Source organism: Mytilus edulis, chromosome 13, assembly GCF_963676685.1.
Source record: "Mytilus edulis chromosome 13, xbMytEdul2.2, whole genome shotgun sequence".
In the NCBI taxonomy this organism is placed as follows: domain Eukaryota; kingdom Metazoa; phylum Mollusca; class Bivalvia; order Mytilida; family Mytilidae; genus Mytilus; species Mytilus edulis.
In genome coordinates this window covers 6924032-6951605 of record NC_092356.1, presented here as the reverse complement: position 1 = coordinate 6951605, position 27574 = coordinate 6924032, and the positions used below count along the sequence as shown (strand labels likewise).

Below are 27574 nucleotides of genomic sequence, written 5' to 3'. Positions count from 1 at the left end.
TATGAATTCTCGTTTCTTTTACGAGATTTGGCATTTAAGACATGTCTGAAAAGTGACTGCTAGCTTGAGCTTGATTTATAAGAGCTATACATCAACATATTGAAGTTTATTAAACTATTATATTGTAATAACAACTATTTACTTTAAAAGGGTAATTTGTTACTTCATTTTGTGACTTTATTTTGCATAAAATTAGGTTGAACGCTAACCAATAACCGATATAGAAAATAATGCAACCATCTCTTTTACCTTCTGAAATATCATTGACTGGTTATTCTCTCTTGTACCTGAGAATTACATATTTGTGAGCTTGTAAAATCATGCGAAAAACATTATTGAAATTGTTTTGAAATCATTTTCAGTCAGATCTTTGGCCAATGTTATAACTTTGCCGTTTTGGGGTTTTTGCCCCAAATAGACTCAATTTGAGTGTTGTATAAATATATGCACTTTAAACGAGAACAGAAAATAGCCAATTAAACATGTAAAAACTAATCTTGGTGTTCTTATAAACAATCTTTGAAGGCTAAATAAGTACTCAGCTGTCTGAAAATGAATTTTATTACACAATAACTTTCATATTTGAAAAATGCACAGTGGCCAAAATGCGAAACTAAACTCCGAACTGTGTATTGCTACCTTAGAGTTATAATGAATGACCAAACGTCATAAAACGAATGCTGACGTTGCAAGATTGTTGTTGCTTAGGTTATATGAATAGTCTGCAAACATTTGTTGTACGACGGTGTTCATTTTGCAGCAGTCATGAGTTTTCAAATCGCATATTGCGTAAGTGAATGTTTCGAAATCGATGAGCAGAAAGAACACGGTGAAAATAATGACAGCAGTATCCAGACTAGATTACAAAACAATACAGAGGACGCCAAAAATGGTGAAGGCGCCAAAAGCTTTGTAACTGAGGTACCATCAAAATGGCTAAGCTTTTCATTCAAGCTTCATGATTTCGTGAATACTAACTACAATCGTTATATAGAAGATTTTACGAATGATGAAGTTGAGAACAAAAATAAGCGTAGAAGAAATGGCGGTTTTGTTATAAAACAAGTTACAAATGAACATAAATCTTTCATATCACCGATCGATTTTGGTAACACACAAACGGACTCAAAGCAGACGGACACGGACACTGTCGCCTTGAATGAAGGACTAGCAGAAACAAAGGATGCATTTGTCAAACCTCCTGTGAAAATGTCTGGATTCCTGTCGTCTGTAGGGAAGCCGTGGACAGCAGACGACAATATTGCCAATGACGAAAATGTTACCACAGTGGAGCAGGTTCAACCAGAAGGGTGCTTTTGTTGGCCTCTTGTTCATCTGGTAAGTATGTAGGAAAATGGCTTCACAATCCAATTTTTTTACTGTTAATGTTATTTTAACAAAGTAAAACAGAAACATATTGACTGTTGTGAACAGTTTCAAAGGAAATAGTTTCAAATATATAACAGAGGAAAAACAGATTACAAAAAAATAATCATTAATAACAGATACAGAAGATTCCACTTTTTAAGCCTGTTATTTTTTTGTGATTATGACTATTTAGCTATTATGTCAGCTTTCCGTATATTTTGTTGTAAATGGTCATATAAGAAATCTTGCCTGTAAATATATAATTACTATTACCGCAACACATACCTGTATGAGGACTTCGGATTCTGGTATCGTCCATTCAAACGCTGAAGCAAGTTTTACTTATAGTATCTTAAAACCCCTTTTTCATTGCTCAATTTTTCTTTACTCGCCAAATGAATATTGTAAATATCATTAAATTGAAGAACTGTTTTTGTTTGAGAGCAAACCATATAGATATCGGAAGATGGGGTATGAGTGCCAATGAGACAACTCTCTATCCAAATAATAATTTATATAAGTAAACCACTATAGGCCAAGGTACGGCCTTCAACACGGAGCTGTTATCTTGAAGTTTACATCTCTCAAAAACCCCTCATATTTGCAAAGCTGATATAAATCTTTTTTTTTTGCGACTTTAAATTGAAGTATTGTGGTATTGTAGATTTACAGAATACGATACCGATTGTTTGACAAGAAAAAGGACAAGGAACTTAAAAAAAAGACAAAAATCTAAGGATTAGGAATATAGAAAAATACTAAGGTATGTTTCCCAAAATTAATTATGTATAATACTTGCCACTGGACATTTACCATACAAAATCATCAAATAAACCTATTGATTTTATTTTTAATTATATACTTTAACCAAATACATTTATAGACCTCTTGACAAGTTGTTGGCCAAAAAAAATTATATGTGTAATATGTAATTGTAGATTAAACGATACTTCTTAAGTATAATTATTTTGAAAATAATAGCCTTTTTAATTCATTGCAATTATTTCTTTTTTTTTCAGATATTAAAGGCAGAAGACAGAAGAATCGAGTTGCCTGAAATTTTTATTAATAAAAGAGACCGAAAAAAAAAATCGAAGTTCACTTTATTTAGAAATCATGGCTTCAGACGTGCACGACATGAAATATTTGACATAAGCGCTGTTTTTGGTGAAATTCAGTTTGTCTACCAAGCATCCTTTTTATCCTTGCTTTTTCCAAATGATTTTCTAAAAGGTGGTGTGGTATGGGATGGTTGGGATCCCGCTAACACGTTTAACCAGCCACATTCTGTATGTATGTGCCTGTCCCAAGTCAGGAGGTTGTCGTTTGTTGATGTGTTACATATTTGTTTTTCGTTCATTTTTTGTACAATAACAAAGCCGTTATGCCGGCCTTTTGAATTGTTTTACATTTTTTTTTATTTCGGGGCCTTTTATAGCTGACTATGCGGTATGGGCCTTGCTTATTGTTGAAGGCCTTACGGCGACTTGTAGTTTTTAAATGTAAATAAAAAATCTTCATTCTGTATTTACAGAAAAAAAATAAGTTATCTCCCATTGTATGTAAACCAATTTTATGTATGTTAGAGTACTTGTTCTTAAATAAAAAGGTGAAATTCAATAAATCCTTGCACGAGACAGGGTCTGGACGGGTTCAGTTTACATAACAGAGAATGGTAACTTTTATCCGCACACATTATACCCACGAGAGACACAAAGGCATATCAAATGCATTAACAATATACAATTAATGACTAGAGAAATTGAGAGAAAAAAAGGATAAATATGAATATAAAAGACTTATGATCTAAAATACCACGGCCGACGCTCGGCTAACCGAGAGATTGGTCGGTTAATCTATATTGAGTATGCGGCTATATCGGCGGTTGGTCTGTTAATCGGTGTGGCTAAAGTTTGTTAATCATGTGTTATCGAGAAAATCATTGAAAGTTCAGCATGTTTCAATGTATAACTTTGTAAATATACTTTCATCATAAAAAGTATTCATGTATAACAAAACAATTCAATGTACCGAATTTAGTGGTGTAATTATTATTTTTCTAGCTTCGATGTACGATCTATAAAATGAAAAGGCGGGTTACTCATCATTAAATTTATACACATTTTACACACTTAAAATGTACACAAAATGACACATTGGTTAAATTTACTTGCATTCAATATTTTTAACATCGAAAAAAGAAAAGCATTATGTTTGTTAACCATATTGATATCATTGTGTGAAAAATCTACACGAAAATCTGTATTTTGGTGACATAAATCAATCTTTATTTAAAACCTGGTCTGTTAATGGGTCGGATGTATAAAACCCGGTCTGTTAATTGGTCTGTTAAGAGTTATGAATGGCAATAAAAGTATAATTTTATTGCTATATGGGGTGTTATCTGATCAAATGAGTAGGCTCAAGACGAGCGGCTAAAATATTCGAAAACAACACATGAGCAATGAAACATAACATATACGGAAACAACACATGAAATTGAAAATTGATAAAAATGGTTTCAAAAAAGTGTAATATTAAAGTAATATTAATTTCATCCAAGAATGATCGCATATATCATGTTGATTCTGTTTAATTGTCATGAATGACACAAATTTGTCATCTACATTGGTAACCAGTATATAAATCAGAGATAGTAACTAAACATCAGTAAGTAAAATATATTGGGATGACAAAATATGAAAAATAAAGAAAGAATAATGAGTAAGATAAATAAGATGTAGAAAAAAATGACATAACAATTTAAAGAATACAGAAATAAACCAATACCCCCCAATCCGGACCCTCATGGTATACACAAGAATCTGGATGGAAACGCGGAATAAAAAATAATATATAAGGACAGAAAAGAGTGATACATTGCTAAAACCGAGAGAAAAATAATACTTGTTTAAGAATACAAACATGAAAAACCGATGGCTGTTGAAACAGTAACGGATTGCGATGTACTTATATTGGTGACACATTCTAGAAGTTTACATGCGGACAACTATGGTGGCAGGTTAATGCCATTTTGCGTTTTAGCGATTTTGCGTTTTCGCCTTACATATTCTATATAACGAAAACGCGAAAACGCGAAACCGATTTCTCGTTTTCGACTTCGCGTTTTCGCCCTATAGAATATGAAAGGGGAAATCGAGAAAACGCGTAATGGACTTCACCGGCCAACATAGACAACTGTATTTCTCCTCTGCACTTATGTAGAAAGGAACTAAACCGAATAAAATGAATTGAAACTTAAAATAACCAAATGTAGCTGCATTAGCTCCTTTCCGTTTACTTCTTTAGAGTGATTTGTAAACAACATATGATTAAGTAATAGAAGAAAAGAACCAATGAGATGATGCTGACGAATTAGGGTTTAACGTCCAGTGACAAATATCATGCTCATATGTGAACGAGAACACGTTATATGTACCCTGTGTTGTATTAGAAAGACACTTTCAGTCGGAATTGAGAACGTGCTACTTCGAACAGACACAAAAATTAAGGTTAATTGAAAACGTCAATAAAAAATTCATGCATATTCCAGAGGCCAATCCATATCACGCTATATTGAAGTGACACACTCTTAAATAAAATGCACAGAAAGTCAAAATAAAAATGCTCTTTCTAGGATACTGAGCACCGTATTGTCATTTTTGTTTACTCAGGAACATCTCATTCTTAAATTTTTCAAGGGGAAAATATAAAGTAGCAAAATTATTGTCGTGGCTAAATAACTCTTAACTGACACAATTTCAATTGCTATGCGTATAAGCATAAATACTACATACTTGCGCGACGCATTTTAGTTTTACTGAAAACTGCGCAGACTAAGAAATGTTTTTACAAGTGCAAAATGTTCTATAATCATGATAATAGATACACTTTTCTTTTTTTGATTTGGTTCTTATAACATGCCTAAAATCTGTATATTTAATAGAGTTTGACATTAGATTAAGCGTTTTACTCTTAACAGACGTATAACCAACCCGATTAACAGACCAATCGCCCATATAGCCGCATACTCAATATAGATTAACCGACCAATCTCTCGGTTAGCCGAGTGTCGGCCGTGAATACGGATTACAGAAATCACTGAGGAACATACATATATATACTATTATTGACGTTGCTAGATACACGGTTACAGGAAGAAATGAACCATGAACGAAATCATGAAATAACAAATAACTTGATCAAATTCTTTTTATGGAAATTTTACAAAATGATTAAATCCAATTTTACTTCCAGTCCCTTTATGCCTAGCTCCACCACTGTATTACAGAGTTACCCACGTCTTCTACATCTATATACATATGCCCCATGTGCCCGTGAGCCTATAACAGCGAAAACTTCAATGGACATTTTTGTTAGAGAAATAATGGAAACTGGCTTGATTTCGAGTTGTACTGTCTAGTCCAAAATAAATAACTTAATCATACTTACCTACATATTTTTTTTTCATAATCAATACAATTTGTGTCAAACGCCATTTATATATAAGACAATGACATGATGATAACAACGAGGTCAAAATGAAGTTTGCTCGACATTTTTTTAGGTTGAAACAACCGAATTCTGTAGGAATCATGTGCCACGAAATATATCGAAAATAGGAGAAGAATTGAGTATATATATACAATTTGTACCATGCATGTCTGTCATATTTGTTTTTCGTAAATTGTTTTGTTTTGCATTTAAACTGAGAATAGAACTGGGGAATATGTCAAAGCGACAACATCCCGACTAAAGAGCAGACAACAGCCGTAAGCCATCAATGGGTCTTCATCGCAGCCAGAAAATCCCGCACCCGGAGGCAGGCCTCAGCTGACACTAAATAAAAATGTAGGTCGTTAGTTTTCTCGATTCCATTGTTATAAACTTCTGGTCTTTTGTATACATGTAGCTGATTATACGGTAGGGGGTTTCCTCTTTGTCTTAGGCCGTAAGGTGTCCTTTAATTGCTTACTTTCGATAAATCTAAACTGTGGTGGATAGTTTTCTCATTTGCCATCATATACCACAACTCCTTATTTACATATACATATCCTGATGGGGTGCAATAGGGGGGCCATTAACATGTTAACAACACCTAAATTTTGGCAAAAACAGTTAACAAAAAATGCAAAAATGCTGATAACAGTACACAAAGTGGGTTGAAAACAGTTAACAGCTTTAATTGATCTCAGATAACAACACCTTGAAAAGGCCCAAACCGGTTAACACAAAAAGGTATTGCCCCCCCCCCCCCCACACACACACTAATCCTGTATTCAAATCATGTCAATCCTTAGTTTTATGTATTTTGGTTTCTTTTGGCCAAAGTGCCATCTGTTTTTCTTCGCGGTCTATGGTTTATGGGTGCCTCCCTTCGTACCTGCTTACTTTATAAGTATTTATTCAAAATCTGATTGTATTTATAAATTCGTTTCTCTTACGAGATTTGGCATTTAAGAATGTCTGAAAAGTGGTAGCTAGGTTGAGCATGATGTATAAGAGCTAAACATAGACATATTCGGCTCATATTATAAAACCTTTCTGAAACGAAGAACTGTGTCACTTGATAGGAACTAGATAAACTTAGGTTATCATTGTCTTATAATAAATACACTTGTCATAATGATACGGAAAAAGAAACACGGTTTGTATAATATTATCAATTGATGTAGTATCTTATCGTAGGCCAGCGGAAAGTTGAAAAACAATGACATACTATAAGGCTTGAAACTAGGCAATAGTTACAATCACAAGTTCAATAGATTTGAAATAAGTTATCATTTGTAGTAAATTCAGGTTTTTGCGCATTTTTGTAAAAACAAATACAAATGCCATATATCCAATAAAATTATGCCAGTTATTATTTGGTTCAAACTTGCGTGTTTAGAACTTTCCCTTTTTGCGGCATGAAGTGGTTGTTCGGGCTGCACATGGCGATTCCGTAAAACTTTATTTCGTCGATGGCATATTCAAGCTAAGATACGATTGCATTATATATCACAATAAATAGTATTCACCAAAAAGATTATCAATTTCACTGGCACCGGAGTACGTTAGATCATTGAATATTGTTTTATTTCAGTTGTTTTTAATAGCAAATAAACTCATTATATGGTTTATTGAATATAATGCACATTTGTACCCATATGGGTTGAAGGCATACATAAATCAACATAGTAATTTTACAATAAATCATACAGAAAAAACCAACAAAAGAACCAAACATTATATACACATATGTATCTATTATGCAGTTATTGAGTCCACCCTCCTCAGTGACCATGACTTTTTAACAAATGAAGCAGCATACTGCATAATTGACGGACAAGAAAGACATAAAACCAATTTATCCAAATTATCCATATTATCTATATCGGAATAGATATTTTTTACTTTTTGCAAAAATTCAAATCTCAAATCTTTATTTTTTGTACATGTAAATAGATACCAGAATTAAAATTGTATACGCCCCAATGCGCGTTTCGTCTACAAAGACTCGTCAGTGACGTTAGAAGGCCAAATGAAGTTCGAAGTTGAAGAGCATTGAGGACCTAAAACAGTTGTTATGTGTGTACAGTGAGGGGAACCTATGGCACTTCATATTATTAATGTGTACTTATATTTTGGCAGTGCACAAGGTCATACTTTTCTTAGACTGTTAATGACGTCTTTTGAATGTGTACTGATTGATACATTCGTCTGGGATAATGATTTATTTATCAGTTGTACTTAACTTTGAACTAGCTTTCAGTCTAGCTTTTCTTAAATTGGTACTTTGTGTCTGATGGCTTTATGTTTTGTTTTTGGTCTTCGTGCCAATCTGAGGAGACGGAGGAGTCAATAGCTTATCAACTGATATTTACAGTATGTTTTATATATTTTGCGGTTACACCAATGTCCAAGGAAAGGGGAGGGTTGAGCTCTTACAAACATGTTTAATCCCGTTACATTCTTTATGCTCATGTTCAAACTGTTAGTAGCCTGAAATTAAGTGGTTGCTGATCTTTGATGTCTGTGATACAAGTTTTTCGTTTTTTGTTTTGTAATCAATCATGTCATTGGTGTTTTTCGTTTGAATTTGTCATGTCGGGGTGTTTTAAAGCAGACTATATTGTATGGCTTTTCAGGGGCGGATCCAGACATTTAAAAAAAGGGGGGGGTCCCAACCTAGAGTAAAAAGGGGGGTTCCAACTATATGCTCCCATTCAAATGCATTGATCGTCGAAAAAAAGGGGGGTTCCAACCCCCAGAACCCCCTCCCCCATGGATCCGCCAATAGCTTTTGCTCATTAATGGAGGCTGGTATGACGACATTTAGATGCTTACATCTAAGTATGGTTGATAGTTTTCTCATTGGCATTCATATGACACCATATTTATGCTATATGAATTATTTTGCAGTAAAAATTTAGTTACATGTTCAGTATGTGGTAAAAGGTGTGATGGCGATGACGACGACGATGATTTCAACATTCCGCATCGTTATAATAATAATTAAAGTACTGAAGTACTGAACAGCAGATGACCGCAAGTTCTTGTGGATGGTTAAAAGCACATGTCACAGAAAAAGATCACATCTCTATACCTGAAACTGAGATTAATGTACAGAGATTTTTTTTAGACAAGTTCGTGCGTGGATGATGAACAAATGACAGGAAATTCAACCGTCCTGTAATAACTATAAATTATATTGTTGTGGTACAAATCAGTATACCTGGGACTATTATACTAATAATAATCGGACGGACGAACGAACAGATGTACAGACCAGAAAACATAACGCCCTTCTACTATCGTAGTTGGCGCATAAAAACGTACACATGGCAAGATTTCACAGGGTCCTTCTAGTTTCTCACAATTTGTCAATTGCTTGCCTCTTGACGTCTTTTAAGTTTGTTGTGTAAGTTGGTTGCTTTATATATTTTTATAAAGAATATCTAGAACTGAGAACAGGGGGCTCTTGATTACATTGTTTGTGAGTGATGTTATTTTATGTTTTGTTGATGATGCTGTTTGTCTTTATTGTACGTATTTTCAAATATTTGTCACTGCACAAACACATCAGAACACGGGTGCATAACACATTGAAATTCTAACACTAAAACTTTTAATATGAAAATAAAATTTCATTAATTTACAATTGAGATCAATTAAGTAATAGATAAAACAACACATATCATGTACACACATATATATATGTATAACAATAAATATAATTACTGTGTAGATTACTTCCTCCACGTGATAAACATTATTGATTCTAATCGGTGGAGAATAAAATAAATCTATCATCTCAATATCTTGTCACGTGATTAACGTTATTTCAATATCTTGTCACGTGATAGACGTTATTGATTTAATCTCTGGATAATAAATTGATTGATTGTTGGTTGCTTAACGTCCAGTGGCTCTGGATAATAAAATAAATCTATCATCTCAATATCTTGTCACGTGATATTAAACGTTCTTGATTTTAATCTGTGGAGAATAAAAATAAATCTATCATCTCAATATCTTGTCACGTGATAAACGTTATTGATTTCAGTAATCTGTGGAAAATAAATTAAATCTATCATCTCAATATCTTGTCACGTGATAAACGTTATTGATTTCAGTAATCTGTGGAGAATAAAAATAAATCTATCATCTCAATATCTTGTCACGTGATAAACGTTATTGATTTTAATCTGTGGAGATTAAATTAAATATATCATCTCAATATCTTGTCACGTGATAAACGTTATTGATTTTAATCTGTGGAGAATAAAATAAATCTATCATGTCAATATCTTGTCAAAAGTTTCAAATTGGCAGGTATTTTGTAATTCATAACAAACTCTATTGTTGTTCAATTGTTTAGATCATCGAGTCATTGTGAAGTTTATTGGCAAGTTCATCAGATCATCTTAAGACTATTGTCTATGTCTTGTAAACAGTCATGTCGTAGTGACTGTACGATCATTATCGCAAGTTCGATGGCGTCTCAGGTTCCCAATTCGCCGTACACTGAAGGTGTATTATCTACCACGCATGAGTGGGATGTCAATAATACATGCAATTCATGGTACTCTGTAGACAGTCTTTTTATTTCATCTCGTAATTCGTGATTAAGCACTTCTAATTCTGTTGTTGCCTAAAATAAACAACAAAGAAAAGGGGTTTAAAAAAATGGTCGCCTTAAACCAAACTACAACAAGATAATAAATGAAAATACACCTTGGATAATTCGTGCATCCGATTCGCTTTTCTAGATTTACCTTCACAAATTTTAAAGCGAAAAATGTATGAATACTTTCATACTTGAAAATACAAGTGGTGGCGGATCAGAAGAAAGGGACGAGGCCGTCACGGTGACGATTGTGCGTAGCCCACAACATTCAATACCGTCTAAAGACTGGATGATAACATCAAATGCCCTGTGTAACTCAAAATGGAAACAACACTTGAAATTGTTGGTGCGTTCCGTTCGCATTAAACCAGATTATAAAGTGAAATTTTTTATACATAAAAAAACTTCACTTGTATCTAATCATAGTAACATGTAATTAAATCTATAAACGGATAGATTTAACTTTCGGTAATTTAATATAATTTCTTCAAAATTTACGACTTGTGCTAAAACGGTTCTGTTTAGAAGAAGGAATAAAGAGCTTTTAAATAATAATGTTTTCAATTGAGTTCAAAGTTCCAGAACTGTATTGTAATAACTATAATTGTATACAAATATAACATAAAACGAGACACAAAACTCCCTTTTCATTTATGATTAAATTCGAACTATATATCTAATTGATATTTAAATTCAGATGTAATGCGATTACCTAATGAATAAACTAATGACCGTTTTATACCAGTCAGCAACCAGAGTCTTGACATGTCTAAGTACCAACGACCGTTGTATATAAGCCGCAGCTAGGGCGCGAAACTTGTATTTATGTTAATGGGCAAAATCTTATTAGCAGTTGTAATTGTCTATTTACTTTCATTGACCTCTGAGTCGGTAATAAAACAGTAAGTGATTTTAGTGGAAAAAGAACTTGAGTATTTTTATCAGCCGTGCATGCTCAGTGGCGGATCCTGTTTTTTTTACCCCATAATTGTAAAACTACAATTAGAGAATAAAATTGGTGTGAACTTTCAAGTCTGTCCCAATAAGACATTAAATGTTGTCATTTTAATGTTATATTTAACATTGACCTAAAAACGTGAGGTTTAGCTAGCCATAAAACCAGGTTCAGCCCACCATTTTTTTCTTAAAATGTCCTGTACCAAGTCAGAAAAATGACCATTGCTATATTATTATAGTTCGTTTATGTGTGTGTTACATTTAAGTGTTGTGTTTCTGTTGTGTCGTAGTTCTCCTCTTATAATTGACGTGTTTCCCTCAGTTTTAGTTTATAACCCGGATTTGTTGTTTTTTTCTGAATCGATTTATGAATTTCGGACAGCGGTATACTACTGTTGCCTGTTTATTTAGAGAATAAAATTGGTGTGAAATTACCTGTTCAAGTCTGTCAGTATCACTTCGTTTTCTTTCCCGGAACTTTTTCGCAGCTCTTCTGTTTTGTTCTCTCCGTTTTTCTAATTTCTTTTCTTCGTCTGGTTGAAGCTAAAAAAAAAGAAATTAGGAACTTGATTACAAGTCTGAAATAGTTTTACACGACATTAAGATGTTAATCGAACGTGTGATAAACATAAAATAGCAGACAATCTGTTCACTTAGAAAAGGGGTACACAGTATTTACACAAATAACTTATAAGGTTAAATGTTATACTAATTATTTATTGTCAAATTAGTAAAATGATACTTGTAATATTAATTTTAACATTAAACGTTCCAGTCAAATTTTATTCTATTTACAAGCCAAATGTACACAGTATGTACAAAAAATTATTAATTGAATCATACAAAGCAGTCCTAGATCCATGCACAAGAAAGTGAAAATTTCATATCTTCTCTCAATTATAAAAAGGTTAAGTAGTGCTATAAATCTGTCATTTCATACTGATAAGGGACCGATAATATTACTTAACTAACAGATGTTTTAAACACAAAATTGTAAAACTTTGAAAGTTTTAGGAAAATGCAGACCCTCCCCCCTTTTTTCTCAATTTAAAAAAAAAATAAAATTTGGAAATATTCTTTGATGTATCGTGCCTTTCAAGATTTATTTGAAAACTAATTATTTTTATATATGGTTTTTAAATTATTTTAATCTGGCAATTTATTGAAAAAAATAAATTTTGTAAAAAAAATCAAAATCACATATATTTAATGAAAAAAAAAGATACTTTTCTTGATTGGTATTGTGTATTTCATTTTTATCCCTTCTTGCAACAATTGTCACCTATAGATTGAGAGAGAAACAATGTGGTGTCTGTGAACTAACATAATATAATTGATGTGACAGTTTAATTTGAAAATATGGTGTTTTCTAAGTGGTGCAGGAGATAAGTTCACTTTTTATTCAAAATCATTTTGATGCAAATTCTTGGGCTTAGTTCATAGACTGAATCCATCTAATTTGTAATATCATAGTTCTATATCAAAGCCATGCATACATATATATAGTGGACTCATTTGTTTTAAAAACTGCAATTCCGATAAAGTACAAAAGTCTGATAAACGAAAGTTTTTAAAAATAGTTGATTGATTGATGGCGACTTAAATGTTCTACATATGTAAAGTAAATCTAAATGTTAGCTTTTACAAGCAAATTAAATACTGTATGATTTATGGAAAAAAATATGAGACCAAAAAATGAAAATTTCTTTTAAAAATTTCGATAGTACTATAGAGGGATAACAAATAAATCGAACATGAAAATTAAAACAAAGAAGTAAATATAATTTAAAAACATCTGTTAAATATATACTAGTAATAGTTCAGATGCAATCACTTTTGATAAATTCTGAAATATACAAACTTTTCCGGGAACGAAAAATATATATAGTACATACTCATGCCAGATAATTTCCTTTGCCGCTCAGTTTTAGGAAGTTTTGAGATATATTTGTAGGTATATGAATTATCAGTTGAATATGTGAAAATTAAAAAAAAACAAAATTTAATGCTTTTCAAATGTAAGACTCTATAAGCTTCCTTAAACGGTTGAAAACTTCCCCCTAGCTTAATGTGTAAACGAAGTCATCTCAAAGACAACTCTTACTGTCCTGTCAGATATGCACTCAGTGAAATTTCTCTTTGTTTTTATTTTTAGCCTTCAAAGATCGATAATGACTCATGTGTTTGTAAATCAAAATATATAATTTAAATACATAATTTAAAATCAAGTTACTATATAATAATGCATGTCTACTTCGGTTCAAAGTTTTTGACAGTTAATCGGGTCACACAAAGGTACGAAAATAATTATTTTTATTGATCATTGTCCAATGGGTTTACTACTAGTTATTTACTATATTTATCACGCGATTTTCCAGATAGATTACTAATTGTTCAGATAGTAAATAAAAGATTTGTAAGAGTTGTAAACCAACGTAGAGATAATAATTATTTAAACTTCAAATTAATTTTGAAACATGATAACAATACAACACTCTGGCTGTCATCCGTGTAATATCTATTTATACAAGCTCCACCCCCATTCAATTCAACCATAAATGTAAATATTATCTTTGTACTATTTTACAATCTGTAGGGTTGTTGGCACCCAAGTGGTCTGATTTTTGCGCAGTAAACGATAAGATTTAGACACCTAGCTGTATATATATATAGCTTACATGAAATAGAAATAATACTACCTATAGATAAATAATTTCTAAAAGTTCTTAACGACAAAGGTAAACTCTGACGATAGTCTTTTTTAAAATATGCAAATAAAACCAAATGATATTTTATAAATATTTACTGCGCATCTTGTGCATCAGATTTATTTATACATGAATTAATTGCTAACAAAGGAATTGATATTGAGGACATTATCTCTCCTAATCGTTCCCGATGAAGGTAAACCAGAAAAGCACTTTGAACGCACCAAATTTATAAACTTTTATTTAGATATTCTTTTAATTTCAATATCAATTAAATAGAACCAGAAATGCGTTGGTCACTAGCCTAAAGAATGACCAGTCATGTTCTTCATTAATAAAATAGAATCAAATCAAGAATATATATTCTAACATTCTTAAAACTAAAATTCACACACAATTTCTTACCACAAGTTTGTTTTTCATGCAAAATACAGTATTATTCTTAAAAAACGAATCCAAACTAAACATCTATTAAAACTGTTTCTATAGGTAAAAACTATTTTCTATTAAATATGAATTAATTAATATTGATTTTGATTGTCCTTCAATTATAGTTTTAACACAAAGAATGTACTATTTGCCACTGGATGTTATCAGTCATTGGTGATTGGCCTAGATTAAAGACAGGATCAGGACATTAAGCTTCAGAAGTAACCCCCCCCCCCCCATTTCGCTTTGAAATAAATCAAACGTCTATAAAGCACCTTGATCACAATCCACAGGAATGCAGACATTTTGCACAGGATCCAAGCCTTGAATATTCATCGTTAGTCGTAATAGTCAATATATAAAGTCGTATGCCAATAACTTTTTTGCCAGACATTCGTGAGGTTTCGTTAGCATCTTTTATAACTATCTTACGGTTTCCTTTTAATGAACTGATTTCAAGATTGTTATAGATATATTTTATAAGAAGAATGGCCAATTTCTCTTACTTTTGTTTTACTCGGAGGATCGAAATAAATCGAAAAAAATGAAAATTAGTTGCATTCGAGCTTTTGATTTATACGAGATATACAACGTATATATTTCTACATTTCATATTCCATATATACATGGCTTTTATAGACTGTTTTGATATACAATCATACAAGTTTTTGTAAAATTTTGTATTGACAATGAATCAGTTTGTATAAGAAAAGTAATATTACTTCTGTTAAAATGTTGGTGTTGGTTGAAATGATCCCATTATCCATTCTGTGAGGGGTTTTAAAACAATTTCCAAATCTACCAAACTCACAGTTTTCGATACCCCATTTATACAATTTGGAGAAATGCTGTTTTAAGGACGGTGAACCTCCTATCTGACTTGAAAAAAACCCCAGATCTACGAAATCCGTGATCTATATTTTAATTAGATCATAAATTACATCTATGATTAGATAGATGAATCTCAAAAAGACTTTAAATGAACTTGGTGTGATTGAAATTAAAAGATCAACATATATGAATACGTTACCGTCACTGGCAATTGGTTTAAATTTCGTCAAAGTATGACATTACTTTTATGTCTAAAATTATAATTTGGACTTAATAAAATTGAGAATGGTAATGGGAAATGTGTAAAAGAGACAACAACCCGACAATGAAGCAGAAAACACTTTATAATTTTTATATCGCAAGGAGTAAATTGTATGATTTTAACCCATCAGCTGTCGGCATGACACAACATACGGCGAATGCCTTAATTTAAAAAATAATAAATTTACACCATTTTCTCTATTCTTTACTATTTTGACTATTAATCTCCATGCTTTGCATTTTTATGCTCCACCTACGATAGTAGAGGGGCATTATGTTTTCTGGTCTGTGCGTCCGTTCGTTCGTCTGTCCGTTCGTTCGTCCGTCTGTCCCGCTTCAGGTTAAAGTTTTTGGTCAAGGTAGTTTTTGATGAAGTTGAAATCCAATCAACTTGAAACTTAGTATACATGTGCCCTATGAAATAATCTTTCTAATTTTAATGCCAAATTAGAGAATTTATTCCAATTTCATGGTCCACTAAACATAGAAAATGATAGTGCGAGTGGGGCATCCGTATACTGTGGACACATTCTTGTTAGCTCTATATTATTCTCTATTCTTTATTTGTTTGCCTATTTTTCTTTTTCTCCATTCTTTTATGTCCATTATTCTCTATTTTGTAAACCCGACCGAGACCCTTGTACCGTAGGACACATTTATTCATTTTTTTTTTATACATGTACGACTTTTAATTTATTACGGGAAATAATGTCTATATATTCTTTCCCTGTTATGGCTAGATCGAAACGACCTCACAATGTTTTTTCCTGAAATATCTTCCTTCTTCTCACGACAAGGAATTTAGAAATTCGGGAACCACCCGAATAGAAGAGATCATTCTGCTAATGCCTTTGATATAGAGCTATACACATGCTAAGTGGAAGTCAGTATTCTGTAATGGCCATTGTAAAATTGACCAACTGGCATTGACATAAAAGGCAAAATGTGACTGAACTAAAGATGAGCTACACTTAATTTGTGTGTTCGTGTATACGGGATCTCTTTTGAAATTGACTGACAATGATGTGATCAAGATGATGCCTGTAATGCGAAGAGAGTTCAATATTTGCTAATTTGACATTTGTTATGTGATTTTATAACGAGTCGTCAGGAAAGTACAGCAGTGGTTGACCGTTGATAAATTGGTTAAATATTCGCAAACCTCTTATGTGATAAATGGCCAAGGGGCGAAGATTGGACGGACGATCGTCGGACGACTATTTTTCATAGAGAATATTGGGACGTTATTGTGGTTATATTTAAATCTTTCGAAGTTAACCATTTGCAACAGTTAACCTACTTTTCGAACATCGAACTTCTTGAGGAATTGTTGTATGATAAACGTCCAGTGACAAATAGTACATACGTATTGGAAGCTAAACGCGGAAATACGGACTAATAATACATGATGGAATAATTTTACCCTTGTGTTAATGGAAGTAAGTATACATTTATATACTAAATAAATGGAACTTTAGCTAACCTGGTTTGGATCCATGATTTTGAAAAAGGAGCCCCAAAGTTAGTCAACGTCAGGACTAATGCTTGTAAAGAGTATACGCATTTTATCATATGTGTAGCTCCGTAAGGGACCCCTACCCCCTAAAGCCACATCTGCTTTCTGTTTTTCTGTATTAGCTTTGATTCGATTGCAAATGTCCTGAATTTAACGATATTCGAATTTTACACATCAAAGCTGTTGAATAGGGAATATATAGACATTAATATTTCATACGATAATAGGATGTTATGAAGCGGATAGCAAAATAATAATTGGGTATAAGTTTTCCATCAAAACGTATAAAATTTGTTTAATATTTATAATGATCAGACACGTGTCACTAGAAAAAAGTGAATTTTGATAGGATTGTTCACAGAGCAAAAAATGTATAATTTATCTCATTTAGTTTTTGCCACAAATATTCAAAGATCCGATGATAATTATAAAATTTAAGGTACGCTATTGGGATAACTTTGGAATTTATATGCTTGACATTCATGAATATATAAAGAATTAGAAAAAAAAATATGTGTGATTGTTTAATTATGAGTCTTTAAATAATGATACCACATCGGGCAATTTCGTAAATATATATTGCAGTTAATTTATTAATTCCAACTATTGAATCTATATCGGTTATTTTTAAAATGGTAGTTTGTCGTGCACTTCTTAAATACTCAAAATACAACAGCTTTTTTCGTCGTCATCAAAAGTAAATTCTTTTCTACATAACTCGACAGTGAGTTGCTCTCCAAGAACCGCGTGTCGAGCAACATCTGGGACGAGAATGACGTGTTCAAATAGTTCTACATTAATTACATGCATCAGAGACATATAATATATGTCTCTGCATGCATTTAGTTAAATTTGACCAAAAAGTCACATTTTTCCGGGCATGCATCGTCGTACCAAATTATGATAGAAAAAATGCATTTATGGTACATTCGATTTCCTTACTAAGTGCAAACTAATTCGATTCACGGTTACGATAGCGGACAGAATTAGAAAATTGAAATAAACAAAATAAATTGTCATAAGGTACATGCATCGGATTTTTAAAAATTTCGAATAAAAAATGAAAAATCCAACTTTTTGGAAAACAAATTAATTTGAAAATTATACATTGTCTGAGGGAAGACAACTAGAACGTCTACACGAGTTTACCACAATTCATAGTTAAAACTAAACGTATAATATTAAAATATGTAATTCAACATAATTAATGGTTCTGCTGCATGGGGACTGTGTCAAAATAGACGGGATAAATATTTTATTTTAAATATTATATTCTGTAAAATAATATAACGTAATTGCTAATAAATTCAACTTCAAATTTCCGTCCCTCATTTTTTTTCTCTCTCGAAGTGTGTAATTTTAACAAAATAGAAACAAATTATTTATATTATCAAATCAATGAGATAAAATAACATAATATCGATTATATATCGAAAATCCCCACAAATCTTTATACTTACTGACTTATTATTATTTCAAATATTTTATCTAATTTGTATACTTCCGTTTAGATAAAATTCTAGTGCATTTGCAGCTCACAAATGCACTAAAATTTTATTAAAACGGAAGTTCAAAACGAAAAAAATATATATATTTCAAGAATTACGAAATATTCACATGGTCGAATTAGTTATCAAATTAAAAAAAAAAAAACACTGTAAGGAAGGACACAATAATAATATGTGAATTAAAACAGAATTTGACTGAAAATAGTGAGAGAAAAAGTTAAGGACAATGCATTTTTTTTTAATCTGTCCAAAAGATAATTTGACAAGTTGGCTGCAATCCAATTCTTTTTTTCATAACAAAATATATATTCGGTGCAATGAATGTTGGTACATGTATAAGTTGGAACTAATAATCGATTTTAGGAATTTGTATTACAAAATTTTAAATTCGTATTTTAGCCTATTTTTTATACGTTCTAATCATTTTCGTATTGGCAGAGTTTAAAACTTCCAGATTACACCACTAGTGTTTGTACATGTAATGATAAAAATACTCATGATGAAACGTCGTATATATATATATATATATAAATATATGTATATAATATATAACGACATTTCGTCATATTAATATAGTTATTAATAGATTTAACTTAACACAACATATATAAACTTAAGATTTATTGCAATATTTAAAAAAATCCTGTATAATTTTTTTGGGAAAAATATCAAAATTTACAAAATTTACCTTTTTCTTTGGAGCTGCTACCCTTTGTTCCGCTTTAATATTTAGCTGTTTCCCCTCTTCGTGACATTTGGCCAAGATTTTACATTTAAGTTCTTCTTTCAACAATGGCAAAAAAGTTCCAGTTTTCATGCATTCTTCTGTAGCTAATGCTAGCATGGAATCCTCTTCGTTAAATTTAAAACTTCCATTAGTGTTATTATTATTATCATCAAAATTTAATTTGGGAGAATTCGTAAATACGTCGTCTTCGTTTTCGAACATCATGAAGCTTTGTTTGTATTCAGTAACTTTTTCTCATCTGATCAGCTGATCGTAGTATACAACTGCCAATTCCCGCGAAATCTCGAATGATGACGCAAAGAACAAATCAGACAGCAAATATCGTCTCGGATACAAAGTGTTATGCTTCTAAAAATATTTATATGTGTCATAATATTAATAATACGTCATTTTGAATCTTAACATGAAAACAATACTATATATATATGAGGAAGTTTACATAATAGTTGACACCTAATTTTGGCGAACTTCATATTGACTTTTCTTTGTTTCAATGACTGAATGGCGCATCATTTTAATAACGACGAATAAATTATGCACATGTGAATGTTTTCCCGGAGTGGTTAATTTTAGATATTAAGTGAACACGTTTCTAATCGTATACCTGTATATCTACTTGTTAAAAGCCAATACACATCGACGAGCACGTGGTTTCAATGTTTATCAACAAACCGACTTGTCAAATCATGTCATAGTGATTGTGAAGACTAGCTAAGAGACATAACTCAAAATAGTAAACTAAATTTAAATATGAAAACAAAATGTATTTGCATAAAAAGATTAATAAGTTTAATTTGATTACAACGACACATATACATTTAAATATACTTGTCAGCGCCATCAAAAAAGTAATTATGTCATATTTGACAAAGAGAAGTTTTTTGAGATAACATAGATAAATTAATTGTTACAAAAATATCATTACGAAATCGCTAGGACAAAGGGAATCACAGAGACATGCGTAGTATATATATATGTTTCTTGTAGATGCAAGGACTTTAATATAAATAGTTAAATCCGAGAGTTTATAATTATAACTGAGGCGAATCTTCATGAAATTGTGCCAGAATTTTTTTTAATTTTGAGAAAGCACGATAAAAATGACGAAAATCAAAATTCCCCTCCCCCTTTTTTTAATATTTATTGTGCATTCTCACACGCATACACTTCCACCCTCTTCCGCCGCCTAAATGAGCCGAACGTGGCATCAAAACACACAACTTAATGATTCAGTCAACTACATAAAATATTATATATGTTACATATCGACCTAGGAATATTGATCGGAGTAATGAGTAATACGTCATAGAACATCTGTGCAAGAGACTGGTCATTCTGAGGGGCGTTGGCTGTGGTTATTAGATGCGTCAAATCTTGGTGACAAATCTCAGAAATCCCCATGACTGATGGAAGGTAGCTGAACTACCTTTAATTGTCTCTAGCTGTCACACCCAATTCGTTGACTAGTTAATATACAGGTTAAATCTATATATGAATAAGAATTAACAATTATTTGAATATTAGATTAGTTAGAAATATTTTCAAGAATTAGTATGATTAAAATTTGCATCGATGTTTTATATTTTATTATAGATGATTTTTTTAATATATTTGAAATGAGAGATGCTGTACATTTTCGAAATAAATTTGATATTTTATCCTAAATTTGATATTAATGCATATAGGTATAATTTCAACACCACCTTTAATTTTAAAGAATTAATTTTTAAAACTATTAAAATCAAAGAGAAAAAAAAAAGATTTACGGATTGAGTCACAATAAAGGCGGAAAGCCGGGGGATGAGATTAAAATAAAATCCTATTCAAAAGAACTGACTATAAAACTACTGAATAAAGGAAATGTGGTGTAGCAAATATAATTGTTCACTAAACCGAATAATTGAAATATAGCATGACTTAAATACATAGAGAAGGATATTTGACTGCCCCTAAGAAGACAACCAAGTCTTGTATTTAAGATCTGTTTAAAAAAAAATAAAAAAAATAAAAGCTTAAACAAGTTTCTCAATTGCAACCATTTTCTAGTTCGAAATATGACCCTTTCGTTTGGATTTTTCGCAAAAAGGGAATCATTAAAAAGAAATTAAACAAAAGTGCGTTTATGTTATAGCTATCGCATTCCTAAACGCAACTCGAATATAAAATAGAGTACCAATTGTAGATCCATGATTTACGGTAAATTATTGTATCCGGTCAAGCACATTCACTAACATATTTAACCCGCTACTCTATCTCACAGGCACTTGTCTCAGATAAAAAAATTCTATATACCATTATGTTATATAAAGGTTTATAGGATAACAAAGAACAAGGTATAATAAGCCCCCGTTTTGCCCCCCCCCCCCCCTACTTTCCCAATTCTCAAATTTTGATTTTGGAAAGCTACTTATCATGTTAAAATATTCCCTGAGGTTTGAAGTTTGTTTGGACGAACTTCAAAACCACTTATTCCAGCATCTGGGTGAGGCGAGGCGGTGTTTGCTGTCTAAATCGCCCTGATTTTGTCCGGGTCACGCTATTAAATTTTAAGATACACAGGACAAAAATCGTAATTTTTTGATGTCCTTTAATCCCCCTCACCTCGCCTAGCTTTCAAAAAAATTATATAGAAAATGAAAAAATAGAGGACCAAAACGGGGGCTTATCGTACCTTGTCCTTTCTAATTTCTGAGACAAATGCATATGACCGCTCTCTATATATATGTCGGTCCCAAGATAGGATTTACATTTTCTGAAGAAAGAAAGCACAGTGTTTTACAAGTTTCGGATCGTCGTTAATTTCTTTACTTTCCATTACCGTAAATTTTGAGAACAGTTTCTAATGAAACACAGCAGTGGTGTTCACACACAATTCATTGCATTGATTAAAAATTTTGGTATAATTTTGAAACTTGTGGATAGATCAATTAATAAAACAAATATTGATATGAGCGTCACTGATGAGTCTTATGTAGACGAAACGCGCGTCTGGCGTACTAAATTATAATCCTGGTACCTTTGATAACTATTGACATATTTTGTAATGGATGGACATATTCTGATCAAAGACAAACATGCATTTATCATTAATTAAAATTTGACACTATTACTAAATTTGACTACAAATTTCTACTAGTGAAATCGCAAAACTATGGAAGTATTTAGGCGACAAATAAACAATTGTGCGGCTTTTAATGAGAAAAATAGGGGAACGCTTCCGGTCCATTACAGAAAAGGTAAACGGAATTTACATATTTTAACGATTTACCATTTTGGTATACTAAATAATTATATGTGTGACATTTTTATGACTAAGTTGTATTCGTCATAAGTTCAGTGGCAGATCCAGAAATTTTCATAAGTGGGGGCCCCATTGACTGCCTAAGAGGGGGCTCGCTCTGGTCATGCTTCAATGATTCCCTATATAATCTATAATCAACCAAATTTTCCCCAGAAAAGGGAGGGGGGTCCTTCCCTCATAAATCCGCCACTGAAGTTCCAAGTGGACTTAGCCTTTTCCAGGTCAGTAGTCTATAATTCAGTGTTTGTCGCCCGTTATATATTTTGCTCGTTTATTGTTGTCGCAAATCACAGTTATATGTTTTTGTGTGTGCCTCGTGACGGTCAGATGAGATGAGTTTTCAACTAAATGTTTACGTTTGTCCTTATATTGTTATGTTACATCATTGTCCCAGGTTCCCAAGTGATGATCAGTGATGACTCTATACTTAAGTGGTTGTCGTCCGATACATATATATTATTGTTCATTTAAATCTTCAAAAAAAACCATCCATACATGTAGCAACAGAGGAAAATAATTCATCAATCTGTGGAAAAACCTCCTGTATCCAACAGAGACCAAATGACATGGATGGAATTCAATGATATAGCTCACTATACGGCCTTTAACAATGAACCAATATGAAAAAAAACGCAGTTAGAGGACCCGGAATGACAGAATGTTATTTACTAACATTAGATTGTTAAAAGATGTTGATAAAACAAGTAATATGGCCAAATGAAAAACAAGAACTATCTTTAAAAAAGATATCCGACGTATTTAAATTTGAGTATATGTTTAAAACTATCATTTCGATAATCTTCAGAAGCACAAAGATACCATTTAAATAACGTTTTCTCTGTTTTGTGTTCAGTATTCTCGGTCCTCGTATCTTTCTGTTTACATTCACAAACCCCGCGGAAATCTCACATGCGTACGTTCGTACGACAAAGTTTACATTAAAAATTATATAATTGTCCCGAATAAACAGCTGTCATGGATGCAAAGAGCTATTAGAGAAACAATTATTTTAATAAAAATATAAATCTTTGTAAGATCTAGTTAAAATATTTATAGTTTTTCACTTGCTTTCCATCACGATATCATTAACGAGACGTTTTTTTTCAAACACAACCAAATCGACCACCATGACAGCATTTTCAAACGGTCCAATCACAGAAAGGATTTTCGAGCATGCGTATTCTGTTACCATAGTTGAGCGTCCTTAAGTTCAATGGACACAAACCGAAACTATACCGACTACGTCGGAAAAAATAAGTCCAAATTCATGTTATAAAAATAACAGATTTCATTCATTTTGTCGTGCCATAACTCAATAAACTGTATCGATTTTCAATTATCTCAAATATTAAAGGCACAATCGACTATTAGGATAGGCCATCTTTCAGATATATAATTAAGCATATAAACAACACTGTAACTGTTTATATATTGATTTATTATTCCCTGAAATTCATTTCCCCTTATGATAGATATTTTCAATTAATTTTGGCATTGACAAATTTTTAAAAACATTATTTCTGAAACAATTAACCTCAATTACTTAGTGTCAATCTTTGTACAATATAATCCTTCATTTATACAACAGAGAAGTTGCATGTCGTCATACAACTCTTTATTTATATAAAAGAAATCTTAAACTAGTTAACACATAACCATCCATTCAACAACGGAGAAGTCTTACGTCATCATATACTAGTAGTCCTTAGAAGTTCTATGTAGTTTGCAACCGCGTATTCACTTTTTTTTTTAAATTTCGGATCAGTCTTATGCCAACATGCATCCCTTCATTTATACACTGGAGATGTTTTAACTTTTAAGTCATCGCATAACCCTCAACTTAACACAAGAGAAGGCCTACGTCACCTCTTCGTGAAATACCAGAGAAGTACCAAGTCATCATATCCTTTATTTATACACTAAAGAAGATTGAAGACTTCATATATATCAATTCACATATACGTCAGAGACTAGCTTCTATGTGTTCTGCAACCCTATATTTATACAACAGAAAAGTCTTATGCCATCATATGACACTTCATTTATACACCATAGAAGTCTGAAAGTCATATAACACTTCATTTATACAAATAAACTCATCATAGATACCAGGATTGAAGGATTGAAATATTATATTTGCGCAAGACGCGCGTTTCGTCTACAAAAGACTCGCAAGTGACGCTCGAATAAAAAAGTGTAAAAATACAAATAAAGTACGAAGTCGAAGAGCATTGAAAGTTTTGCCAAATACAGCTAAGGTAATCTATTCCCTGAGGTAAAAAAGCCTTAGTATTATTTCAAAATTTCAAAGTTTTGTAAACAGTTAATTTATAATTATGAACATATCAATGAGAATTCAAGTCAACACAGAAGTGCTGACGGACTACTGGGCTGGTGATACCCTCGGGGAATTAAAACTCCACCAGCAGGGCATCGACCCATTGGTTGTAAATAAACTCATCATAGATACCAGGATTGAAGGATTAAAATTTTATATTTGCACAAGACGCGTTTCGTCTACAAAGACTATTAAGTGATGCTCAAATGAAAAATTGTAAAAAGCCAAATAAAGTACGAAGTCAAATATAAAATTTCAATCTTTCAAACCTGGCACTTCTGTGTTGACTTGAGTTATCATTGATATGTTAATTATAACTTTGAGGACCATCAATACATCAGAGAAGTTCTGTATGGTCTGCAAGCCTGTATTCATACACAAGAGAAGTCATAAGCCAACACATATACAAGCCTTCATTTTAAACCAGAGACCTTAACCATCATTTACACAAACCTTCATGTATACCCCAGAGAAATTCTATTTTGTCCGTAATCCTGTATTCATAACACTTTATTTATACACAAGAGAAGTCTTAACTTAGCCATCATATAACTTTTCATTTATACACCAAAAGAGTCGTATGCCATACTATAACCTTTCATTTTACTAGTATACACCAGAAAAGTGTTACTAGTATAAACTTTCATTCATACCCTAAAAAAGATCATATGCCATCATATAACCTTTCATTCAAACCCCCAGAAAGGTCGAATGCCATCATATAACCCGGCTTTCATGCAAACCGTAGAAAGGTCGTATGCCATCCTATACACTTTCATTTCAAAAACACTGATGTCGAATGCTATCATTATTCTTTTCATTTATACAAAAGAGAAGTCTTTTGTGTTCAGCAAACTTCTATTCATACAGCAGACGGAAAGGCATATAGCGTGATACAACAATTCATTTATACCACAGAGAGGTCTAATATCATAAAATAACTATTCATTTATACACAAGAGAAGTACTACGACATCTTATAGTATGTCATTTATGCACCAGAGAAATTCTTACTAGTTTAATCTTTAATTTATACATCACTGAAGTCTTATGCCATCATATAACCTTTCATTTATACACCAGTGAAATCGTATGCCATCACAAATGAAATGTTTTATATATGACAGTTGTTATCCATTCGTTTGATGTGTTTGAGCTTTGATTTTCCCACTTGATTAGGGAATTTTCGTTTTGAATTTTTCTTGTAGTTAAGTATTTTTTTGTGATTTTACTTTTTTTGTCATCATATACCACTTTATTAAATTATATACCAGAGAAGTTCTGTGTCATCATATAACACTTCATTCATACAGCAGTGTTCTAAGTTATCATATAACACTTCATTCATACAGAAGTGTTCTAAGTTAACATATTACACTTCATTCATACAGCAGTGTTTTAGTTACCATACTATCACGAACACTTTCTTTTATACATCAGTGTTCTTAGTTATCATATAACCTTTCATTTATACACTAGAGCAGTTCTTAATCATCATACTAGTATAACATTCCATTTATACACCACAAGTCGTATGCCTTCATATAACCTTTCATTTATACACTAGACAAGTTCTTAGTCATCATATAACCTTCCATTTATACACCATAAGACGTTTGCCTTCATATTACATGGAATATAAGTGAATCAAATGGAACCCATGTTTCCAAGGAATATACGTGAATCCAATGGATTGAATGTTTCCTAGGAATATAAGTGAATCCAATGGAACCCATGTTTCCCAGGAATATAAGTGAATCCAATAGAACCCATGTTTCCTAGGAATAGTAGTGAATAGTAGTTAAACCAATGGAACCCCTTTTTCCTAGGAATAGAAGTGAATCCAATGGAACCCATGTTTCCCAGGAATAGAAGTGAATCCAATGGAACCCATGTTTCCTCGGAATATAAGTGAATCCAATTTATCCCAGGAATATAAGCGAATCCAATGGAACCCATGTTTCCCAGGAATAGAAGTGAATCCAATGGAACCCATGTTTCCCAGGAATATAGGTGAATCCAATAGAACCCATGTTTCCTAGAAATAGAAGTGAATCCAATGGAACCTATGTTTCCCAGGAATATAAGTGAATCGAATGGAACCCATATTTCCTAGGAATAGAAGTGAATCCAATGGAAGCCATGTTTCTCAGGAATATAAGTGAATCCAATGGAACCCATTTATCCTAGGAAAAGTATATCCAATGGAACCCATGTTTCTTAGGAAAAGAAGTGAATCCAATAGAACCCATGTTTCCCAGGAATAGAAGTAAATCGAATGGAACCCATGGTTATAAGTGAATCCAATGGAACCCATGTTTATAAGTGAATCGAATGGAACCCATGGTTATAAGTGAATCCAATGGAACCCATGTTTATAAGTGAATCCAATGGAACCCATGTTTATAAGTGAATCCAATGGAACCCATTTTTCTCAGGAATGTAAGTGAATCTACAGTAGAAGTCATTCTATTAACCTTAAATTAACTATAAATCA

General features: G+C 32.2%; 1 protein-coding gene and 1 long non-coding RNA gene across 2 annotated transcripts; one reads left to right on the top strand and one right to left on the bottom strand.

Annotated features, from left to right (window-relative positions):
• Positions 1-737: 737 nt before the first annotated feature.
• Positions 738-2992, top strand: LOC139501582 (uncharacterized). The gene is made up of 3 exons (XR_011658604.1): positions 738-1338; positions 2033-2131; positions 2388-2992. It is a non-coding gene; the product is annotated as an uncharacterized lncRNA (long non-coding RNA).
• Positions 2993-9464: 6472 nt separating this feature from the next.
• On the bottom strand, positions 9465-20024 carry LOC139501580 (jun dimerization protein 2-like). Its single transcript, XM_071290696.1, has 3 exons — positions 19379-20024; positions 11873-11980; positions 9465-10504 (listed from the first exon to the last, which is right to left on the bottom strand). The coding sequence occupies exons 1-3, from the start codon at positions 19640-19642 to the stop codon at positions 10355-10357; spliced, it is 522 nt and encodes a 173-aa protein (XP_071146797.1). The 5' UTR covers positions 19643-20024; the 3' UTR covers positions 9465-10354.
• Between the last annotated feature and the right edge of the window lie 7550 nt (positions 20025-27574).